The sequence below is a fragment of the Vanellus vanellus genome (genome assembly GCF_965231255.1).
Source record: "Vanellus vanellus genome assembly, chromosome: 2".
Lineage (NCBI taxonomy): Eukaryota > Metazoa > Chordata > Aves > Charadriiformes > Charadriidae > Vanellus > Vanellus vanellus.
In genome coordinates this window covers 11,641,591-11,666,214 of record NC_138906.1, presented here as the reverse complement: position 1 = coordinate 11,666,214, position 24,624 = coordinate 11,641,591, and the positions used below count along the sequence as shown (strand labels likewise).

General features: G+C 38.9%; 1 protein-coding gene across 1 annotated transcript in view; it reads left to right on the top strand.

Annotated features, from left to right (window-relative positions):
- Positions 1–6,047: 6,047 nt before the first annotated feature.
- The window catches only part of NCAPG2 (non-SMC condensin II complex subunit G2), a gene marked incomplete at both ends in the record, with an annotated part of 50,117 nt that continues 31,540 nt past the window's right edge, over positions 6,048–24,624 (top strand). The window contains 9 exons of the mRNA XM_082479766.1: positions 6,048–6,122; positions 9,277–9,468; positions 10,469–10,583; positions 11,103–11,260; positions 12,131–12,265; positions 17,845–17,939; positions 18,833–18,902; positions 19,611–19,697; positions 23,560–23,655. Coding sequence (XP_082335892.1) covers positions 6,048–6,122; positions 9,277–9,468; positions 10,469–10,583; positions 11,103–11,260; positions 12,131–12,265; positions 17,845–17,939; positions 18,833–18,902; positions 19,611–19,697; positions 23,560–23,655 — 1,023 coding nt within the window. The remainder of the gene's footprint in view (positions 6,123–9,276; positions 9,469–10,468; positions 10,584–11,102; positions 11,261–12,130; positions 12,266–17,844; positions 17,940–18,832; positions 18,903–19,610; positions 19,698–23,559; positions 23,656–24,624) is intronic.

The window sequence follows — 24,624 nt, the reverse complement described above, 5'->3', positions numbered from 1 at the left end:
AAACAATTCTTCTCTTTATCCATAAAGACTAAAATAGAATTAGAGCTGAAAAGAGACAGAACACTTAAGACCTTAAAATCTCTAATAATTCAGAACGCTAAATTTAATAGGTTAAAGTAATGTAGACATGCCAGATGTAACTGGAACATTTTACATCTGAAACAAATTAACTGACAAACTAGTATTATACATTTACTCATTGATGCGTACTATTCTGAAAGAAGTTAATGACTCTATACCAGAAAATGTTTGCTGTAGTTATCACAAAGTGATACCCCATATATTTACAGTGGGATGGATTTAGATACCAAATATTGTTATTGTAATTTCTTTTTGTGCACATTTTATAGCATTTCAGAAATCTTTCAGTTTATGCGGTACTAATAGCAGAGTAAAATTGCTGTGATTTATAACACTGCCTATAAGGAAAGAGGGATAACAGTAAACTCATAATAATAAAGCAAATAATAATAAATAACCATTTTATAATGAAGCATAATAATAAAGCAAAATAAATAAAGTTGCACTGTTTTCACGCCGTAATTCCACCCTGGTGTGGCTGCCCTGTGAGACCGGCAGCAGTGCCGGCACGCTCCCGGGGCACAGCAGCTCAGTGCCTCTGCGGCATCCACCGCTGCTCGGGCCAGCGGCGCTTCCAAAAAGGTTTGCGGTCCCTCTGCCCAGTTAATTTCCTTATTTTTGTTCGAGTTAACAAGGATCTTTTTTTTTTTTTTTCTTCTGTAATTAATGTTTTTCTTTTCCTACTTAATCTCTTAAACTCTAAAATTGTCTTGTGTTAATATTAATAATTTAAGGGAAATAAGCCGTTTCACAGTCTAATCACACCACCACTGGAAACTGTCAGTTGCCTCTGAATGAAGGATGGCATGATTGGCAGGAGTACCTTCAGGCAAGGGGAGAGCTGGAGAAGCGGAATAGTGTGAAACTTCATCTCCCTCCCATGCTGTTCAGATTATTTATCAAAGTACGTGAAGATCAAAAAAAAAATAATCAAGGGAAATGAATACATGTAAATTATTAACAGCCTGCCTCAGAGGATGAGCAGGTTTCATGGATACTGTACTAACTATAACAAATTTTATTACATATTAAAATGAAAAGAAATAGGATTAACAATTCTAACATGTTAGGAGATAATGTGTACAATAATCTAATCAGAAATTATTATCTAGAAAATACTGTAAATATGAAAAAAAAATGGCAAGAAAGCATCTGGCATTCAGGGATTTACTTGTTTATTTTTGACAAGTATTTATAACGTTGAATCATATGGGTTCAAATCGAATACTTGCTATAGTCCAAATGACAATGTTCTTGTGAGAGACATTTGTAATTGAGATCTCTTACACAGGCCACCAACAAGAATGAAGACTAGTTTATGAAGCGGTAGCACAAAAGCAAACCTTTATTTGCTGTTGCTCAGCAACCGCGTGTGGAAGGCCCATTTTTCATTTTTGCCTTAACTTGACTTGACAGAAAAATGATAATAAATATGAGATTATTATCACAGGGTATAGATTATTTTGAACAGATGAACAGATATGTCAAAAAGAGGCATGTAATTCCGTACTCTCGAAAGGGAGAACATTAGAGAAACTGCAAATAGAGTTGTAGCTTCATTACTGCCTTGCGGTTCATGCACAATTCTTGAAAAAACCTACAAAATGCTGTTCTGCCTCTCCCTTTTCTCTGTGTGGTCCTTTAAAATGAATCATTTGGTGTTATTCAGTCTGTTGTTATCTGTGTCAACTTCCAGTTTCAATACTATGAAAAAATCATTCTGTGGTTGCTATGCAACACGAATCATAAGCTAAAAAATGTTTTAGTTCGTTTGCTAAATGGATATGCGCCCGACTAAATAAACAGTAACCAGGTGACTAATGTAGCATCTAATTAAAAGACTAATCAAGGTATTAATGACATATTCAGTCCACACAAGACACGATAAATAGATCCATCAGTTCAGATCTAAATTGGCAAAGATTTTTAATACATGCAGAAAGGAGAGTCATTAACACAATGCGTAAATGTCCATTTTCATACTTTATTTGCTTTTACTTTTTAACAGGTATGATGATTGCTCATACAACTTATTTCAAGCAAACTGTTTCACATGCTTCGTGCACTTAGCTGAATACCTAGCTGAAGAAATAAAGTCAAATCCATAGGAGCTGAAACAACCCGGATTTTTGATCCTTCTTCACTGTAGAGCAGCAAAATGCTCCCTTCTTTTGGTACTCTGCTTCTGGAAGCCAATGCCTCCCGGCCGTCACAGTGTGCAGATTCAGGTTGGAGGACAGATGCTCTTTCAAGGGATTGCCCAGGGACTTGTCTCTCCTGGGACCTTTCTCCGTGGTTGCCGGTAGGCGGGCGTCGGTAATGTGCTGGACGGCCTTTTTCACACTCCTGAGGAGACAGTGGAAATACAGCGTATGGTGTGTATGGTGTGTACGAGTGTGTGTGTTTGGCTTCAGGTGGAGACAAGAAGCTGCACTGAACTGCCGGTGCACACTTACATTGCTCAAGAAGATGAGTTTTTTGGCTGTTAATTCCTTCTGCCACATTGCCCCTGCCTTGGGAACGTGAGCATCTCAGTTACAACTTGTAAGTAATGTAACCTGTTCTCTACAGCGCCTACAGTACTTTCTGTGTGGCACGTATTTGTTTTTAAATCCAGTTATTTCAAAAGTTTCACGTGGACTCGGTTGATGATTCAGGAATTGAAAGTTTTTGTTTTCAGTAACATTAGTCATCTGTTACATATACTTTTTTAAGCAATAGAGAATAGCATTATTTATATGGGACAAGCATATAAAAAACCTATTTTTCATCCTATAGTCTTCAAACTGTACAAAAAAACAGGTAAATAGTTTACTCAAAAACTTTAAAAAATAAACCAGGAAAAGTCTGTAAGCCAAATATATATGGCAGAAAATCTGACAAATTTCAATTTTGAATACAAACCGATAATGAGAAGGAAGTATGATTAACGAAGATTCTATGCTAAAAAAATATTAGCAGAAGACATAAATACTACTAAAGTAGTGAATTTTTACATGTAATATTAAATAAAATCTGAATTGCATCATGCTTTTAAAAATTACAATCTGGAAAAGTCCAGTCAGATGTGAGAGCTTTATGGGAGTTATTGTAGGTTTTCTGTTTGTATCCATAGTAAAGCAGCATATGCTGTACTGCTATCACAGACTGAAAGTAAATGATTTCAGTCAAGCACCTACCCCTTCTGAACAACACATCCCGAAAAATATTATGCTACTGCAAATGCAAAATTGAAAGATGTAAATTAAGCCCTTAACAAGACATATTGACCATTTCTGTTTTGCAGAAGAGCTCAAACAAATGTAATGGGGAGTATTACAGAATTTGAAAGCTTAATTACGCTTAATTCAAGGAACTGAGTCCAACTATTTCTGAACAATGCAAATAAAGTTTGAGAACAAGCAGAAAGCATTTCCTGGTATATTAAAAAAATACTTAGTTATCAAAGTGTAAATATTATCTGGCCTACATATTCTCCTATAAATTCTGGTGAGTAGCCTGTATAGCTCTTCATCATTTTGGATGAAGAGCACCTAACACATGTACTGTTCACCATGACTGAGATTAAATGTGTGGCTGTCAACAGTAGCAACAAAAACATTCTTGGAGAAAAAAGTCACCAGAGTAATCAAATACAGGCCTTGTGACCTAGCAGAAATGGCTATTGTAATAACAGTACTTCCACGTTACCAGAGATCCATGGAAGAAGGCTGTTGTGGTTTAACTCCAACCAGCAACTAGGACCATGCAGCCCCTTGCTTGCTCCCTGCCCCAGTTTGGATGGGGGAAGAGAATCAGAAGAGTAAAAGTAAGAAAAAACTCGTGGGTTAAGATAAAGAGAGTTTAATAAGTAGAGCAAAAGCTGTGCACACAAGCAAAGTAAAACAAGGAATTCATTCACTACTTCCATGGGCAGGCAGGTGCTCAGCCATCTCCAAGAAAGCAGGGCTCCATCACGCATAACGGTGACTTGCGAAGACAAACGCCATCACTCTGAATGTCCCCTCTTCCTCCTTCCCCCAGCTTTTATCGCCGAGCACGGCGTCACACGGTATGGGGTATCCCTTTGGCCAGCTGGGGTCAGCTGTCCCCGCTTCGTCCCCTCCCAACCCCTTGTGCCCCCCCGGCCTCCCCGCTGGCGGGGTCGGGTGAGGAGCAGAAAAGGCCTGGAGACCTCAGCAACAACCAAAACCACCAGTGCGCTACCGACACTGTTTCTCATCCCAAATCCAAAGCATAGCACTACACCAGCTGCTACCAGAAAAAGTTATCTCCCTCCCAGCTGAAACCATGACAAAGGCATAGCGTTTCTTAAGCCTCTATGTGAATTTAGCTAAACATATCTTATCCCTGTGCGAAGGCTTTGAGACTTGTTAAGAGCTAGCTACAGCAAGGTAACAGCAAGCCGGTATGTAGATTTCCTCCCCATCAGCCACCTCTGGGTAACTGGGCGCTCCCCCGGCACAGACGCGTAAGCGAGGCCGCCCTTGTTACGGACTGAGAGCAGAAGAGCACTATTTCGGTGTAGCGGCGTTGAAGAGAGCGTACAGCACCGCCCGCGCCGAGCTGCCGGGCCGCGGCCCTCCGGCCCCGCCGGGTACCGGGCATGTCCACTCCGGAGGGACGCACCGCCCCCGCCACTCCTCCATCCCCCCGCCTGCCCGTCAGCCCCCTCCTCCGTAAAAGGTGGCCGGGGGGGCGCGGTTGGGGACACGCAGGCAGCACCGGACTGAAAATAAACTCTTCCCCCTGGACAAACACCCCAAAAAGGCGGATTTTTAACCCCATTCCCGTGGCGAGGGTGCCGCAGTGCTACACCCGCCCTCTGTCAGGCCGCGCCGCCCAACGGCCGCCGCCTCACGCCGGCCGCGGGGAGGGGGGGGGGGAGGGGAGCGGACAGGGATGGGAGGTGAGATCTCGCGAGACGTGAGCTCCGCGGCGCGCGCCTGCCCGCCCGCTCTCAACGGCCGCCGCGGGAGAATTCGAAAGCGGCGGCGGCAGCAACAGTGCCCGGCCCGGCCCGGCCTCAGCGCTGCGTGCGAGCGGGAGGGAGGGCGGGTGGTGGGAGCGGGCTGAGGAGGCGCGCTGTGTCGGCTCTGAGCCGCAGCCGGAGTTGGCCCTCTTCGGGCCGTGCGGCGGCGGGCGGCAGCGGTACCCAGAGGCGCGGGCTCTTCTCCTGCGCGTCAGGCCGGGCCGTCGCCGGTTTGGTTTCCCTGCTGCGCAGGCAGCCCCGTGCGGTCGGAAACGTAACCCGTGGGTCTGAGGTAGGTAAGCGGCCCGTCTGTCTTCCCGCTGCCTCTTCCACCGGGGGCGTACGGCGGCCCGTGGGGCCCCGGCGAGGGGCTGGCGGTAGCCCGCCCCGCCCCGGCTCATCCGCGTCAGGGCCCCGCATCGGCGCCCGCTTCGTTCCGGGGTACGGCTTCGCAGCCGGTAGAGGCGGTGTAAGGCAGTGCCCCGCCTGGTAGGGGTGGGATGAGGGCGTCAGGAATGGCCGAGGATGGAAGGAATGCCGAGGTGCGTCAATTGAGCTCTCGGTGTCAGCAAGCGGCTGTGCCCGTTTCACATCGTCTTCACCTGACAAGAGAGAAAAGGAGAGAATGTTTCGCTGCCCATCAGTACGTTTCATATACGTAAATGCTGCTGTCGGGAATGATGGCTAGCTAAATGGGGCTATGTGCAGGATACACTGTTCTTTTTAAAAATAAAAGTATCCATTAAGAAGTTTTAAGACTTGACTAGTAAAAAAAGAACTAAAAAGAAAGCGTGCGAATACTGCAGCCTTGTGCTGTTACGAATCTAGATGCTGAAGTATTTTGGAGGGAGAAACATCTTTGATTTATAACTACATGGATGAAGAATGTAAGTTCATACATTCTTCACTGAGACCAAAAATTATCTTATTTTGAGATACTTTTTCTAATATTTTGTTCCGTTTCTTTTATAAAGCAAAAAAAAATAAGACCACAATGAAACGCGAAGCATTTTTACAAGCGGTGTCCAAAGAGTCTATTGAAGACTTCTTGAGTTATACTCAGAATCCTGTAAGTAAGCCATGACACATGTGTATGACTAATAAAATCATAAGTCTGTTATTAGTGCAGAAATTTCGTGACATAGAGACAGAAACTTTCCCTGGTACCTGCAGATGTGCTAGAATAATTGCAGCAGAAAATAAGTTTAAATGGCACTTAAGGGTACATAGCTGAAAAAGTCATAGAATCTTAAATGTTGCTATTTATAAACCAATTAATATTTTAACACTTGGTTGTTGCATATACATTTAATTTTTTTAAATAAATGATTTGTACTATGGTTATACTAAAAATTAGGCTGTGAGTAATTGTACTTGATAGTTCTTTTTATCACTGAGTATTTTAGAGATGGGATAAATTGCTGTCTCTAAATGCAGTGTGGAGAGGAGCAGGAGGAACAACAAAACAAATCCACTGAAATCTACTAATTAAAAGTTCATTCTCATGTTGTGTATATGATAATGCGTAGTAATCAGAAATAATAATTTGCATTATGGTGTTTTCTGCTAGGCTTCGATCTGTCTGGTACTAAGATATACATGATTTCTCTTAAACATCTTTTGCTTGCCTTAATAAAAGGTATTGTCAGGTTAGTTTCTTAAGCTTAATCAGTATTTTCTTAATATTATCTGTGTCAGAATAAAGTGGATCAGTTGACCTCTATGTCCACAGAGGCACCAACTAATTTACTAATGTAGCAGATGTATTAAACCTATGATTTCTGTAATAGAGATCACGTTCAATGTAATAAGCTATAGAAATGTTTATGTCCCAAACATCATTCAGTCTCTTTTTCCAGGAAATTTGCTAGGTTTTTCATTTGCACACCTGTATGTAATTTTAGATGGCAACTTTATTACCAGATTGCCTTTGCTTGGTGTCTCCTTCCCGTTTTTCCCCAAATCTGAACACTTTAACGTGAAGCTACTCCTTTTAGGATAACACATGGTACTTGCAGCATTTCCTTTTCAATAAATTTGGTTGTGTAGTTTCTGCCATCTTCACCTAGTAATCTTTCTTAACATATCTTGGTCTATTCAGGTTAAAAATTGTTTTTTCATCATTTTATTTTTCATCCAATTCACAATAGTTGTCTTGCAACAGTTTTCAATTGTTGCCAGTATCTCTGGAAATTGTACGTCACCAGCTATAATGAGCATATCGATTATAACTGTCTTCATGCCTTCATAGCATAAGGGAACACAATACCCAGATTACTTTTTGGTTGTCTTAGAGACCTGAGTTATTTTATACATTTCTTCTTGAAACCTTCAGTGATGGAGGGTGTTTGACCACACCTTATCTTAGGATGAGGATACTCATATTAGGATCTCCCTTGAATAATTCTTGATTGCGTATCTGGAGGAGGCTGTGGTAGTGCATTGTGTCCTTTAGAAGTGGATATATAACTGTAGAAAGAATAGGAAAGTGTGGTTAGAGCCTTACTGCTTTCCTTAGTTCTCTTACTGTAGTTATGCCCTGCTTTTTCTACCTATTTTGTGCTCTATCGTCAGAATTTGGCTTTTTAACTTTTTTTTAAAGTTCTGTTCTTAGCATCATTACTTCTTTCAATGTCTCACATTTCTATACCCTCCACCCCCCTTTAGTTTTCCTTTTCCCTCGTCTCTATGTTTTGTTTTGTTCACATCTTCTAAAATTGCAGGGGTTTGCCAGTCTTCCTTCAAGGTTTGCCTTGGGCTTTTCACTTTTCTTTCTTTGTAATCTTTTTAAAACATTACCATATTGTGGTGCTGTTCATTGAGGTCTTTATCAGATACTATTAACTTTTTCCACTAAATCCTGTTCTAATTTAAGAAAATATATAATTTCTTAGACAGGAAAATAGGATTCACAGATATGACTATCGCTCAATGACATCCTTTTCTCTCATAGGTTTTGGAATAATTCGATCTAGTATCATCCCAAAGAAAGATCAGAAAGCTTTAGTCTTATTATGAATTCATTCTTTTTCTTCAAAACAGTACAATCTTAATATCCTGTCTTTTGTGCTAGCTTGAAGTAAAGGGCTGCAGAACTCCCTGTGAGGCCTTTGGTTTATTGTATTTGTTTCCAGCCATAGAATAGGATAGAAATTCTGTTATAAATATGTAACAGGATCTTTCTTCTCCTACCCTTCTGGGAACATTCTAATACTTACTGCTGCTTCTTTCATTATTTTCTATTTTTCTTTTTCCCTTTGACTATTTTTTTTATTCCTGTTTTTTCCGTGTATTTGCAAACTGAAAATATTTTTATTTCAAGATCATGGACATTCTCTCTCTTTCCTCTGAAGTGTCTTTGATCTGGTAGACCGTTGCTTCAGTATTGCAAATTACATCTCAGAAATTATCTGTACTTCCTCTTGGCTGTGTCTGTTTTTTCTTTTCATGTTTTCTCTGCATATACCCTTGCCTAGCAGGTTGCCAACTCTTCTTCAATGCTAGCAGGCTTTTTGCGTCTCAGATAAATTCCTCTCACAAGGTTCTTCTGAGGAAATAGTTCAGATCGGTCTCTTAGTGAAATCTTCTATAGACACTACTAGTGGCTTCCCATTCAGCAGAGCTGAAGAGGGAAGTATAGGTTTAATGTGCTCAGGAGTTAGGTTTCATTGGGGGGGCTTTAAAATAGTGCAGCATATGGAGCACTGTTCTATGCAGATTGTACTCCAAACCCTTTAGTGCTGTCCCTATGGCTGTACTGTTAAATTTCTAGTCCTTGTGTAAGGATTTTTGCAAGAGCCATCATCAGTCTATATTTAAGATAGCAAAGATATGATCAGGGACTTTAATTCTGTGAAGTTGTGAGCTTCTTAGCTAAGGGTATGGAATTGTCTTCATTGGGACTGAAGTATTTAGAACACATGAGAGACAAGTTGATGTTACGGGGTTGTGATTTACGTTCAGTAGTGTTGCTGTCAAGGGCTAAAGACTTTAGTCTTAAAAGAATTACTCTTGTTTCACAATAAGGAGTTAAGCAGCAGGAATTTATCATGCTATTTTTTAAAGAAATATGACTTCTAGAAGGTATTTTATCTCTTTAACTGCAGAGGAATGGAAATTAATCCTTAGTGTAAAAAAAAAGCGTTAATTTTAGGAAATATGATGATGAAATATAAGTCACTTCACTGATGTGGAAATGTGTGGTATCTTCTGACCATTCACAGAAAAATACATTTGACCCTTTTGACTTGAATGAACTACTTCAAGAATTGCCAAGAAAGCAAAAAGAAGTACTATGGGAGAGACTGATACAGCTGTTGACGGAGACTTTGATGGAGAACCCTGTGGAAACATGGCAGACGGTTGAAGATGAGGAAAGTAATGATAACATGGAAGCTGAGAAAGTTCCAGAAATGGTAAAAATCTTGTAAAATAAAAATATGATGAGTATTTCATATTTTCTGGGAAATAGAATATTTTCATAGCATCTGAAAACATGCAAGGATTATCAAACAAGGCCGGTTCCAAACATCATCTCCCTGCCCCATTCTTAACTGACTTCTTAACTATCATGCTCGAGTTAAGCTGAGTTTATGGTTGTTGCATACTACAAAAGATGAGATCTGCTGATGATTGTAATTATCAAAGAGGGGACTTAGTTTTTTCAATGGAGTTGAGTGGGCTCTTTATATGTCTTATTTCAGTAAACAAATGTTGATCTCTCAAATGGTCCTTAAGTATCATGCGTATCCTCTAAGCAATTCACTACCTGTTTTATTATGGCATTTTATTGAATGAAGATTATGACATCTAGATTGACAAATCTAGCTTATACAGAATTTCTCTGACTCGGACCCTCTTAACTGCCTTTTGCACTGCAGTCCACGTAGTCTTAAGAATATTGGGGAAAAAGGTTATTTAATTTTGGAAGAAAAAGAGAAATGTAGTGGGGAATTCATTAGGGAGACCTAGAGGCTTGTAGAAAATCCTTCATATGTACAGAGGCCTGTAGATCCATGTACCTGGATCTAAAGTCACCAGATCTTCACATTTTTTGAGTTGCAGAAGACCCTGCTAGTTAGGATAGTCTTAGCTCTGAAATGCATGTGTGTTTGAGTGATTTTGTTGTAGGTGAAGTTTTTAGTGGAGGAATGGATACACATGTACAGTCACAGTTATCCACTAGCTGGAGCTGAAAGCCCTTTTCAGATTTTTTGAAGTGGATGTACTTTTAAATCTATCCTTTTGCCTCTTCGTATTTGATAGGTTTTGGGTGCCAGTATGCTCTTTGTTCAAAATGGAAGCATAATAACAATTCAGCTTTGCTCTCTGTTGCTAAGGTTTATTGCTTGTCATAATATCTTCTGAGCATAAAGTAAACTGCAGAATTGTTTCCTCAACCTTGCTTTCTTTCAGAAACAAACTGTAGCTGTGATCCAAGGAGTGGCAGCGGTAGTGACTGCTTCCATACCTGCAGTGGATGAAACTGTAAACTACAAAGCTCTTCTAGAGTGTGTTTTTATATTAAATGGTGCGTACTTGTCTGTTACAGAATACAGCGTTATAATACTGTTCTTTTAGCAGATGAGTATACTAGGCTTTTTGTTTGACCTGACTGGCCTATGGAACAGAATTTACAGGAGAAAAGTTGTTACTGATGTTAGTTCTTATTTATATGACAAAATTAAGGGGGCATTTACTTAAAAATCAGTTACAGAATCTAAAAGTTGGAACTGAAGTAGTTTTCTTTCTCTCAACTGTTCATCCAATGATAGATTACTTTCCTTATTTTGTAGCTTATAGTATTTTTGAGGCAAAATGTAAGATCATAGCTAACTGTGGTTCGTTATTACTGATCCAAAAACTTGGCCAAAACCTTAAGAGTTAATAAAGCTGCCTAAATACCCACAATGAGAATAAACCATTAAGAGATATAAATGTGGCAAGAACTGGTCAACATTGTGAGGTATAGTTAGTGTACTAACAGACTAATGTTTTACAGGAATAACTTGCTTTATTGGAGTAAATAATTATTTTATTACTGTTGTAGGTATTCTTCCTGCATTACCTGAACCTGAAAAAATCCTACAGGGTGCTATCCAACGTGTATGTGAAATGTGGTGGGAGAAAGGACTGGAAGGGAAGGAGCAGCTGGGGAAGACTTTATTTATCATTCTGTTAAGAAAAAGCCTGAATAAAGCTGCTACGGTACACTGAAGCTATATTGACTTTTAGGTTATTACTGAATATTCCAAGAAATATTATCCCTCCAAAATGGCTTTTATTTCAAATTAACTTGTTTTCCATGTAGTAGTGCTTTTCCAGTAGTGCGACCTAGGATACATGTTGGTTACCAAGTGTCTTTTTGGTGTTGCTTGCATAAGCAACATATTAAATGCTGCTTTCTTTATAACAAACTACGTCAACTTCCAAGCAAACTGGGTTTTTTACATTTTTTTTTTTTTTTACTGTTTTTTTTTAATTCTTCACTCATAAAGCCCAGTGACTAAGGTTTAAATAGCAATTAACTCAGTGAATTCAGGTTTTAAGTACTATGCTCAGCTACTCATAGAGACTTCTTATGTAGGAAGCTTCATTTTCTGTTACTCTGTACCTCTCTACAAATAATTTGTCTTATTTCTCAATTAATGGACTGAAATTCTTTTTTTTAAATGTGTATTAGTTGCAGTATTGTGTCATAATTTCTTTGCACTAACCCAAGAAATACTTTCTTTACTTATGTCTGTCTTTTATTTTTCTGTGATAACTGCTTTCATTGTGTAAAGTTTCAAAAGTGGAATAATACAGTTTTCATCTATTTAGCATGAAATAGCAGCTTTCTTTCTGTACTTAAGCATGTCTTCATTTGTTGGAAGTCAGTATTTATGCACTTACACATATTTTTATAACTTTTCCCAATGATGTGGTGAAAATCAATTAATGTTCATAATTTTACAATCTGAAAATCTTTTATCTGTTACAATGCATTTCAAATTCATTATTTAAAATCCTTTAAATGTTTCTTCACATCAAAGCTATACCTACTTTACTATGATATGGGCTTTTTTTTCCTGTTAGGGTGCAGATGTAATTCGTCTATGGAATCTACATCAGACATTACTTTGTTTTGATTATGATTCAGAGGAGAGTAATGAAGTCAAGGACTTGTTGCTTCAGTGTTTTATGAGTATAAAACACATCAGAAAAGAAGAGGTAAGCAAACTTTTATCTTACTGTGATTTTGTGTGTGGGCTTCGGTTACTTTTAATGGGTTTGCATTAAGCCTTTTTTTACAGTACAGTAGGTAGCAATACAAGACAAATCAGCTCTGACTCCAAGCTATAAACGGCTGATATTTGTTTCATTTGGAAACACCTTTATTCCCATTTCTGACTTAAATATAAAACCATATGTTGAAGTCATCACTCATGTTCTTGTATCCTGAGGTAATAAGAACCAAGTGCTTTGCTTCCAGTGCATGTCCCTCGATACTTAAAGCCATTGCCTGGAATAATTCTCTTCTTTATAGCAGTTTTTCTTTTATTGGAGACAGATAAATTTAGCAAAATAATTTCCCTTCTAAATGATTCCATTTAGAAGATTGCTACCATGGTCTGTTTTAAAAGTAGCATAAGAAGAACCCAACTTTACAGTAAAATGAGAATTATTTTATTTGACTACCTATATTTCTCTCAGTGAAGAATTACTGTATTGTAGTTTTTAGTGTGCATCATGATAGTAGTATCCAAGCTTTTTTTCTGGTTAGGTGACAAGACAACTTGAGATTGGCTCCGAAGTTCTAACTCCTTCTTGCTGGTTTAAAATACATCTATTCCCTTTTGTGGAATATATGAACATCTGTCATAAAATGAGCTCTGAAGTTGCTGCATGATTGTAGCATTATGGGCATACGGGGTTTTAAAAATGGTGGTAGGGAATAAATTAGGTGAAATGTTTGATAGACCAGGTTTTGGATAACAGATACTAAGATTTATTTTTTTTTCCTGTTACTTACACATTGTATTTTAAGATGTTTTAATTTTGACTAAAATTGGGAGGTACTAAGGCAATGTGAGAGGTATGAAAGTAAGGAGAGAAAAAAACATGGGTGGAAAGAGGCAAGGCAGGTAAGACTGTTGACTGATTTTTGTATTTGGTTTTATGTCCTTGGTATATTTCATTTTAGGTCATTTTTTGTCCTCTTGAAAAACTGTACCTGTATGCATTCTTTGTCACATTACTTAAAATGCCTTAGCTGTATTTGATTCTGTATTAATAATTTTCTTCTGCTTTATTTGAATCCACTGCATCAGTTTTAATATTTCATATTCATATAGGCACAGTAAATAATTGGGAATTATATATGTAAAAAGAAACTGCTATGTAGACCTCAGAAGCAACTTCTTGGTTATTTTTTCCACATCTTCTGAGACTTTTAATATAATACATGTTAATTACTACACATAATATTTTTTTTCTAGAGAAAATTTGTACCTTGAATCCTTGGGTAAAACACAGCCTTCAGTATGAAACTTTTCCTTAGCTTTTGGGCAAAAAAAGTGACATTAGTCAGACTTAGGACTGAATCTTTCTCCTGGCATATCAAAACACATTCCCTTTGCTCCATAAGAATATGTAAGTTTGGTCACGCTTTGTACATTTACTTTTCTGCCCAAGCTCTTCCCCCTCTCCTCATGATTTCTGGTCTCTTGATGTTTTGTCACATTTTCTTTCTCATATGCCTGTCTCTCTCTAGGTAGATATAGAGAGTGCCTTACTCCACTCTTTGCTCTGGTGTATGATCGTTGGTGGTTTAAATCCTTAATCCCAAATCCTTAGCTTTATGGCTAGAAGGATTGACTGAAAGTAGCAGCTCCCCTAGCTAGGAGTTGACTTTGCATTCTGTTAGTCCATCCATTGCTTTCTGATAAATGTGAAAGATCTAAACACAAATACAGACTCATATTGATTCTGTCGAATCTTCTCAGCAGTTCTTTCCATTGAATTACTAGTATTGCCTGCCAGGCATCAATTCCAAGTGCTGAAAACTTTGAGTGGGCTTGGGGAGCTTACTTAATTTCAGATAATACCTTTTCAATATTAATTGAGGTCTGTTTATTAGCCTAAATCTCTTTACAAAAAGCTACAAAGGTTGTCGGTGCAGCTGATAGGTCCATAGTCTGTTGTCAGATTCAGTTCTGGACCTGACCTGCTTATTAGATTACAACACTGGGTAGAACTCGGTAGGGTATCTCCCTTTTCAAGGCTTCCAGGACCTGAAAGAGCTTCAGGCTGTTCATCTTTAGGCCTGATAAGCTCTAGTGTGTAATCAAGGATGCATCAGCAGTTCTCAGGCTCGTTGTTAATTTTAATCTGTACGTATTTAGGAATGCTCTGGGTTTGGTTTTGTTTTTTGTTTTTCTTTCCCCCAAGAAGTTTAACGTGGAAGGGAGAGGAAATAATAGTTGCTCCTCCTAATTCTTCTGATTATTCCTAAATAAGTTATGTTGCTAAGCATTAATGTTAGAATTACAAAGTTTGAGGTTGGAAGGGACCTCTGGAGATCATGTAGTCCAACACTCTTGCACAAAGCAGTCAGCTAGAGCAGGTTGCTCAGGGCTGTGTCCAGTTGGGTTTTGAATATCTCAAGGATGGAGACTCCACAACCTTTCTAGGCAACCTGCTCCAGTGTTCAATTACCCTTATAGTGAAAATAAAAAAATAAAATTAAAAAAAAATCCCTTATATTTAAGGGGCATTCCTTGTATTTCAATTTGTGCCCATTACCTTTTGTCCTGTCACCAGGCAGCACTGAGAAAAGTCTGTCACCATCGTCTTTACATCCCCTGTCAGTTATTTATATGCATTGATAAGATTCCCCTGTGCCTTCTCTTTTTTGGGCTTAACAAGCCCAGCTCTTGCAGCCTCTCCTCATATGAGAGATTCTTCAGTCCCTTAATCATCTTTGTGGCCCTTTGTTGGACTTGGTCCAGCATGTCCATATCTTTGTTGTACTGGGGAGTGCAGCACTGGACCCAGTACTCCAGATGGGCCTCATCAGTGCTGTGCAGAGGGGAAAGATCACCTCCCTCATCATGCAGAGGGAGTTTAATTTTAAAGACAACTCACCTCATGTGTGTTCTCTAGTTTCCCTGCCTGGTTCACTTCGCTGATGGTAGATTTCTTGTAGCGACATGTCCAACATGCCCCCAGTATCTCTGCTGGCCCTTTTTCTAATATTCTGGGTCTATTTCTAAAATGCTAATAGCCAAATATCAACATCATGTATGAATTGCCTTGAGATAAAACTGAACTTCTATATATCAGGGGTAATATTCCCTTTAGTGCCTGCAGGCTTTTTCTACAGTTCCAGAGAAAAGTATACCTAATTCTTTCCGGAGTACACATCCCTGAGCGTAGCTCCATAGCAACTTAAGCTGATGTAACTCAGCAGGTTGCAGTGATCCTGTTTTGCCACGGGCTAGCATTCCTATTTTCCTCTCCGCAGTATGAATAGTCAAGGAGCTATGTCAGGGGTTGACTGAAGGAGGTAGCCGAGCAGTGTTTTTCCTAGTAAGATTATTTTTTAGCCAGATTAACTGCCTGGAATGGTTCATCATATGCAAGGATGAAGGGAAGGGGAGGGTCAGGAATGTGGTATCCTATCTAGATCAGATTAAACTAAACATTTCAGATTAATTTAAACATTTATGCTGCATTGCGAGATCAGGGAGTTCAGTTTTTCTGCCTTCCCAGACTGTGCTATTCAACACAGAATAATATTTCTCAGATGCTTATTTTCAGGCCACATTAGTGGAGTGATCCTCTGAATTTATCTCTGTGTGATTTATGAGAACAGTCTTGTTCAGGTGGGGTTTCCAATCAAACAGCTGGAGAGCCCTGCAGAGCATATATTACTGTGGTTTAGAGATAGACCTGTTCTGTTCTCTTCTTCCTTGCTAACCTTCTGTGTGTGTGTACAACTGACAAAGTCACATGTACTATGTCCACATGCACAGCAGGTGCTCAACTCTGTTAATGCATTAACCCCCAAAATGACAAGTTTGCAATCTTACTCACCTGTCACCAGTTTACCTCTCACGATACTGAGAATGTTGATAACAGTAATTGTTTCAGATCCATTGATCACAAGCAGCAGATTAGAAGCATTTACTATCATTTTCAGGATCGGGGTCAATCTACTGAAATCAATCAATTCTTTTTTGCCTTAGAACTGCTGAAAGTTACTTTGTGACTCTTCATCTGTCTTGCTGCCGGGATTGTAGAAGATGAGATGAGCTTGAGTTTGGCCTCATCTTTGCCTTGTTGAAGCAGGAGCTGTAGGTCCCTTGACCTTTTTGTTTGTCAGGCATGTTGATGGAAGAGTGTACCACTGGGACTCCAACATATGTATTATGCCACCAAAGTTGGAAATAAGTGAGGTTTTTTTCATTCAGTTTTTTCCTTTCTTGGTAGAAGAAGCTCTCATTGGCAGCAGGAAGGATTCTATCAGAACTGTAGACAAGGATCTTGACGTTGTATTTAACCTTTAGGTCTTGATTTTTATGATCTTCTGAATTACATCTTGACCTGAAGGCATTTAAGCTGTCAGTTCCACTAAAGGGCAGTTTCTGCCTATGTGTTTCCTTCTCTCTTCCCCTACTCTCTGATATTCCAGCTCAAAGTATGTCTGGCATTATCAGCCTTATTTTCTCTATTTTGTTGTAGGTCTGAACATAAGTGATGGTCCACCTTTCAATGGAAGTGCCTTTGAACCTCTGCTAATTGTTCAGTGCACCTTTAGAACTTGGGCCTATGTGGTCTTGCGCATTGCATCTCCTTATTAATTTTCCTGATTTATTTTTTACTAGAAAGCTGACAGGTGTAAAGGACCCTTACATAAGGGTGAGTCAGACAGTTGTATGATCACTTTTCAACACCTTACAAGCTGGATGGCTTCACTTCACCTGTAAGATAAGCCAGAGTAAGGCTGGCTGTACAGGTACTGCGTAAGGCTCTAATTCTATGGGCAGATCTTGCTGTTTCCAGAAGAGCCAGGGCTTATTTTCTCCATCCACAGCCTTCCACTGCCTTTTCTTGCAAAAATTCTGTTGCTTATCAAATTTGTCATCATCGTTTCTAACTTGCTAAAATGGAAGAAAACTAATTCAGGAAGAAAATGGAATAGTGTTGGTTTTTCTGTTTTCATGAATTAAAGCAGCTCCAGGAGGTTTGCAATATTACCTTCCATGAGGCAATAGGAAAGGAATTGTCCTTGCTGATCAGGACATTTCTTTTCCTCAGGGGCCCAGCTGTTCTCTGTGGCTTTGTTAAAAAAATGTTTCTGTATCCAATGCTGGCAGTTGTCATGCTATTTTATTTGTACCTTCACCGTCATTACAGTGTCATCCTGGAATGACATTGCACTTGACAGAGCTCTGATGATGTGGCCTTGATGAGGGTCTTGAGTTGCCCAGTCCCTTATTGTTATGGAATAGTACTTGAAGTCACACCAAAACAGAATGGACATTGAAAAAAATGCAGGCAGATATGTAATGCACATGTTCTTTTGAGTTTTCTCTACAGTATAAATAACAGTAATGCTTGAATTCTGTTTAAAATTTTTTTTCTGCAAAAATCTTGTCTTTGCTTTTTAAAATTAAAGGTGTCATTTCTTTTGATCTTTAAGCTCTATATTTACTGTTTTTTGAGGTCACTCTTGAATAGGGTATTCCTCTAGGGTTTGAATTTCCTTTTTTTTTTTTTTTTTTCCTCTTTTCCCCTCCCAACAGGGAAGAAGATTCTTGAGCTTTTTATTCAGCTGGAATGTGAACTTCATTAAAATGATACATGGAACTGTTAAAAACCAATTACAATTCTTTCCAAGGTATGCATCACAGTTAGATTTCTTAATGATTGTTAAAAGCTTGGCTAAAATCTTGTTTGCCTCTCACTCTAAAATGCCTAGTATATTGATAAAATATATCAAAATCCAGAGACCTTCACATCTGCTGAATACAACTACCGTATTGTTTTCCCAACTTCATTTAATAGTTGTTCTGCACATGCCTATTTGTACAATTATAAGTGTACTAAAATGCTTGTTTAGCATTAGCTTAAGCAAATGACTTCCATATAAACTGTGCTGCATTACTTGCAGTGTTTGTGTGAGAATTGCAGGTCCATTTCTGCTTCTGTAAGGTGTTTTTATTTTTTCCTGTGAGCAACCTCTAATTTAATTAGGTAAAATTCTATATAGAGACATTGTAATAAGAAGTGACTTGCAGGATTGTAGCCTGACAGACGTGACTGATGGATGAAAAATGTGGAATTTTTTTTTTCTTCTTTTTTTCCCTTTGATTATTTAGTGAAATATTACAGAAGTTAAAATTAAATCAGAATATTCAAGTATTCAGAGTATAAATCAAGTATTAAAATCAGAGGCTTTCTGATGCTTTCAGATAGAATAATCTATACTTGTACGTCTTTATAAAGAATTTAAGGCCTTTGTTTTGAGATGAATGATAAAATATCTGTGCTAATGTTTTGAGTTTCCCACCATAAGAGATATTTCCTGTGTCTTTTAATAGTGCTTTGGTTTGTTAATTAACAATTAACTTTATTTTTCCGTAATTATCAGTGAAGACTTTCAAGATAATTTCTTCTTCTAAAAATAACATCGATGCACAGAATCAAAAATTTCATGTTGTTACCTTTATGAATTGTAGATATATATGGTTGGGATGCTTGCTTGAAAGTGTTTCCCGTATGTTAATACAGATCATTGATGGGATACATTTCAGAAGTTTACTTCAGGGCCTGGAAGAAGGTGTCAGGAGAATTCTTAGAGGTAATACTATGCTTGCAATTTCATTTGGCTAGTTTTGAATTTCAAAGTGGAGAAGATACATGACTTTTCAACTCAGAAAGATTCCTAAGCAAGCCTTAAGGAATTATTTCCCTACACAAAGGGCCTCTTCAGCATTGTCAGCGAATAACAGCATGTTATGCTTTGAATGTTTGCCCGCTGTGACCAGCTTGGTTGCATTTAAACACCTTCAATTCTGCTGCTGGAATATGGGTTCACAGAACTATGCATATACACAATTTTTTTTCATAAACACACTAGTTATCTGAGTTATTGAAGCTTTTATGCAGTATGTGCAAGTCTGTTTATTGGATAGCTTAAATATTTATCTAGTTTTTGTGGATTTCCATGGAGCTGATCAAAAGCATAATTACAGCATTGCAACAATGCTACAGCCAAATTTCACATACCAAATAATTCTTATTTACCGTGTGGAGGTGCTTTTGAATTTCAAACTTGGTTCTGAGAATTGGATTAATTGTATATTCTGAAATTTTGAAAATCGGTTTAAGCAGACAGAGGCCCCTGGCACGGAAAAATTTGGGCCAAGCAAAAGCCCAGCAACAATTAATATCAAAGACTATTTTCAGTTGTTTGTGTTAGAGAAAAATATAAGTTGCTACACAGCCTACAGTTCTTATTATTGTTTTATTCTGTCTTAACAGTAGCATGTATGTCTTTTTACTGTAGATACTTGAACATAACTGCATTCAAGATTTCATGCATCATGGAATTCATCTTCCCAGAAGTTCTTCTGTTCATTGTAAAGTTAGAGAGGTAAGTTCCTGTAAAGCATGACATGAACTAGTAGCATCAAAATCAGATCAGTTACTATAAGGTGGAAAATTTCCATTTCATACTAGGTCTGGCTGGAATGAAATTACTTTTCTTCACACAAGTCCATATGGTGCCATGTTTTGGATTTGCTGACTAAAACTATTGATAACATGTCAATGTTCTGGCTGTCGCTGAGCAGTGCTTGCATGGTGTTGAGGCTTTCTCTTCCCCACTCTGTTTCCCTAGCAAGTAGGCTGGGGATGAGCAAGAAGCTGGGAGGGAGCACGGCTGAGACAGCTGACCCAAACTGACCAAAGGGATATTACATGCCATATAACATCATGCTCAGCAATAAAAACTGAGGGAAAGTTAATTTTGGGGAGGTAGCCATTGCTTGGAGACTAGCTGGGCATTGGTCTACTTGTGGGAGGTGGGAGTGATTGCATTTCCATCACTTTTGGGGTTTTTTTTTTTTGTCCTCTTCCCTTCACTTATTTTTAACCCTTTGTCTCAACCCATGAGTTTTCTTGCTTTACTTTTCTGGTTCTTTCCCCTACCCTACCGGGAGGGGAGTGAGGGAACGGCTGTGTGGTGCTTGGGGCCAACTCATTGCAAGTACTTACTTAAAAAATAGCATATTCTGAGAAATGATATTAAAACAAAATTTAGGAGGAACCTGCCTGTTGTTTTGCACCAGGTCTGTCTTTGGTGCTGCTCAAAAGTAGAAATATAAGTGGATTTTTCCAGAGTACCAGTAACAGTTTTTGCTGTCTGTTGTCTAAGTTTTTCTTTACCTACAGAATTGACCTTTCCATAGCCAATCGCAGGGATGAAAAGTCATAAGCTCCTTGAGGCAAATTTAGTAGATGGTTCTGAAACTAAACTTGTTCTTTCTTTTTGCTATGTATGAGGGCTTTGCATATATGTTTATAGGGACAAGCCTTGATTCAGTTACAGATTTTAGTTGTCTACCCGATCTTCAAAAGAAGGGGGACCCAGGGAACTACAGACCGGTTAGTCTCACCTCTGTCCCTGGGAAGGTAATGGAGCGACTCATTCTGGATGTCATCTCCAAACACGTTGAGGAACAGGAAGTTATTGGAAGTGGTCAACATGGATTTACCAAGGGTAAATCGTGCTTGACCAATCTGATAGCTTTCTATGATGCTATAACTGATTGGCTGGATGAAGGGAGAGTTGTAGATGTCATCTACCTTGACTTTAGCAAGGCTTTTGACACTCTCCCATACTTCCTCAGCTTCCTAATGAGGATGTTATGGGCTAGATGAGGTGACAGTGAGGTGGATTGAGAGTTGGCTGCAGGGCAGAACTCAGAGGGTTGTGATCAGCGGCACAGAGTCTAGTTGGAGGCCTGTAACCAGTGGTGTCCCCCAGGGGTCAATGCTTGGTCCAATTTTGTTTCATATATTCATTAATGACCTGGATGAGGGGACAGAGTGTATCCTCAGCAAGTTTGCTGATGATACCAAACTGGGTGGGGTGCCTGACACCCCAGAGGGCTGTGCTGCCATCCAGCGTGACCTGGACAGGCTGGAGAGCTGGGCAGAGAAGAACCTAATGAGGTTCAGCAAAAGCAAGTGCAAGGTCCTGCACCTGGGGAGGAAGAATGCTAGGCACCAGTATAGGTTAGGGGTGGACCTGCTGGGAAGTAGCTCTGAGGAGAAGGATCTGGGGGTTGTGGTAGACAGTAAATTATCCATGGCCCAGCAATGTGCCCTTGTTGCCAAAAAGGCCAATGGAATCCTGGGCTACATAGGGAAGAGTGCGGCCAGTAGGCCGAGGGAGGTCATTCTCCCCCTCTACTCTGCACTGGTGAGGCCGCAACTGGAATACTGTGTCCAGTTTGGGGCTCCCCAGTTCAAGAGGGACAGGGAACTGCTGGAGCAAGTCCAGCGAAGGGCAACTAAGATGATTAAGGGCTTGGAGCATCTCCCTTATGAGGAAAGGCTGCGAGAGCTGGGACTCTTTAGCCTGGAGAAGAGAAGGCTGAGGGGAGACCTTATTAATGCATACAAGTATCTAAAGGGTGGGTTGAAGGAGGATGGAGCCAGGCTCTTTTCAGTGGTTCCCAGTGACAGGACGAGGGGCAATGGGCACAAGTTAGAACACAGGAAGTTCCGTTCAAATACACGGAAAAACTTCTTTACGGTGAGGGTGACAGAGCACTGGCACAGGCTGCCCAGGGAGGTGGTGGAGTCCCCTTCCCTGGAGATTTTCAAGACCCGCCTGGATGCAGTGCTGAGTAATGTGCTCTGGGCAATCCTGCTTTAGCAGGGAAGTTGGACTAGATGATCTCTAGAAGTCCCTTCCAACTCTGAAGATTCCGTGATGCCGTGATCTGTGGCTTTTATTCATGAGCAAAACATTTGAAGCAGAACGAGAAGCGCACAAAGCTTTTCAAGACAAGGCGTTTGTATTTGATCAATGTCCTTCCACGTCCCTTGCTTTCCCTCAAATATATAGAAGCTAGAGTGTCAAGTATGTGCAATATATAGCTTGGTATACCAGTATACAATCCTTTTTGGTTGGTTGGTTTGTTTTTTTGGGTTTGCTTTTGTTTTTAATCAAATGTAATGAGATTGTCATATCTATAGTGGATTCCTTTCTGGTTTCCGATTAATGGAATAGGCTTTTGACAGGGCGTTTCATGTTTTTCAGACTCAGAAGCTTATGATATTGAAACAGGACAGTGATGTAAATGAATCTATCCTTTAATTGTGACGGGAGTGAGTCTCCGAATAAATTTGAATGATGCCTTCTTTTTCAGTATGCAAGAATTTGATTTAAAATGGTCCTTTTGGAATCAATGGTCCTTTTGGGCTACTTTATTGGAAGAGTATGGGAGGGAAAGCAACATGTAGAACTGTCCCTTCTGAATTCAAAGTTCTGATTATAAAACCCTTGTCCATTTTGCAAATATCTGGTACTCATCATTCTAATGAAATCTATTATAAAACAGTACTGATTTGCCATTAATCTTGGGTTAGATCCATCATTCTCATGTATAATAAGAGCTACATAGTCTCTTATAAATTATACCATGTCTTTGCTTCAGTATATTTTGAAACCAAAGGAAAGAGATTCTTCCACTATAGCATTGTTTCTTTCTGTAGATGCTATTCACAGGCTTCCCTGTCTAGTTGTAGCTGTGAATAGCTGAAGTATTGACAACTAGAGGGTCAACTTCTTTTCAAACTGTCCAGTGTTTCAGGTGGAAGAATTACATGATGTCTTTTCTCATATTCTGCTCTTGTCTTCTACTTGCCTTTTTTGTCTGCATAATTCGGATACAAAAATAAAAGGGGCTTTAGCTAACTAAGAGCAGTTCTGAGCCACAAGGAGTGGTGATACTTGCTTTTCATCAATGCATACAAAATGTGTTATGTTTTTAGATTTGTATTTGCATAACCCTGGTTAACAAATAATATTCCTTTGTTATTAAAAAAAAATGGCTTATTTATCTGTAGTTGATAATTACATGGTTTCAAAGTATTTCTGCCAGTTACTTTAAAAAGTGTTTTACTGTAACAAAAAATGAGTGGTTGAAATGAAACTGCCTCTCTAGCCATGATTTTATTTCTCAGTTGTAGATATTTATATAGATCTATTGAATCTATAAAGTTATAAAATGGATATTTATTAGATCTATTTCTTTTTTTAATGATTTTTTAACTTTTTAATAAAATATAGGGTCAATTAATATGTCTAGTTTTATAATTTTCCATAGTATGGAAAACTCTTTGGTCTTACATAAATGATGAAACGAGACAACTACTGCACACTACTTGAATGTAGAAAGTACTGCTAAATATGGTTTTTGGGATTGGTTTGTTTTTCTCAGATGCTGAGTTATTTTCATAAACAAAGTAAAGTTCGTCAAGGAGTTGAAGAAATGCTCTATAGATTGTATCAACCTATCCTGTGGAGAGCACTGAAGGTAATTATCCTTTTCAGAAAATAGGGCTGCCTTTCTCCAACTACTAAATTTTGAGTCCTTCCCACATGTTCTCTTTTTAGTAATTGCTTTTAAAATAAAATTGCTATGGAAGAAAGAAATCAGAGTGTTTAGCATCTCAGCTGTAGCAGAGTAACTTTGCAAGTTGTAATTAGGCATAGTTTGCACAACAATATTCTAATTTGTTAATGTAATTTACCCCTATAGTTCAATGTTGTTTACAGTTACACACAGTGCTTTCCACGATTGCACTAGACAGAGGAACTAGCACTACGTTTGGTATTCTCATCTTCTCCATTTGGGAATTTTGTGTAACCTTGTATTCTGTTTTCCAAGATCTTTATGGAATGATCAGGGCTTTATTGATCAAAGCCAGAAATGTTCAGAGGATGATTTTTTTTTCTCACCTTCTGATTAATTACCAGCCTTAGAATACAGTTCAATTAATTTATTAGAGTACTATGCTAGTTTGACTGTATGTACAGACATTTATGCTGTGGATGTGCTTTTAATCAAGCACTCAGAATGTAATTTCTGACTTCTGACTTTTAAGGTAAGGGTGTATGTCTTCCTGTGGATTGCATGTACAGGCTAAAGGGTACCTACTGCAGTTTACCTACTCAGTTACACACTATGATTAAGATGAACCAAGCTTCCTTCTTTGTGAACAGCTTTTATTTTGTCTGAAGTTATGAAATTCCTTCAGGGAGAGAATACACATTCCGTTTTTTGCAGTCATTGTTAAACACTTACTGAAATTTCATTTACTGATAGGTCTTATAGCATCTTCTCTAGCCATGAGAGAAGTATTGAAAAACAACTTAAAAAGTTGTTTTAAATGTATTTTATAAATTACAGGAAAGAGTTGAGAGCTCTTTGTTTTCAGTGGAACCCTATGGTAGAAGTGGGAAGATGGACAGATTCACTGCTAGACCAATACCTTGTTTGGCC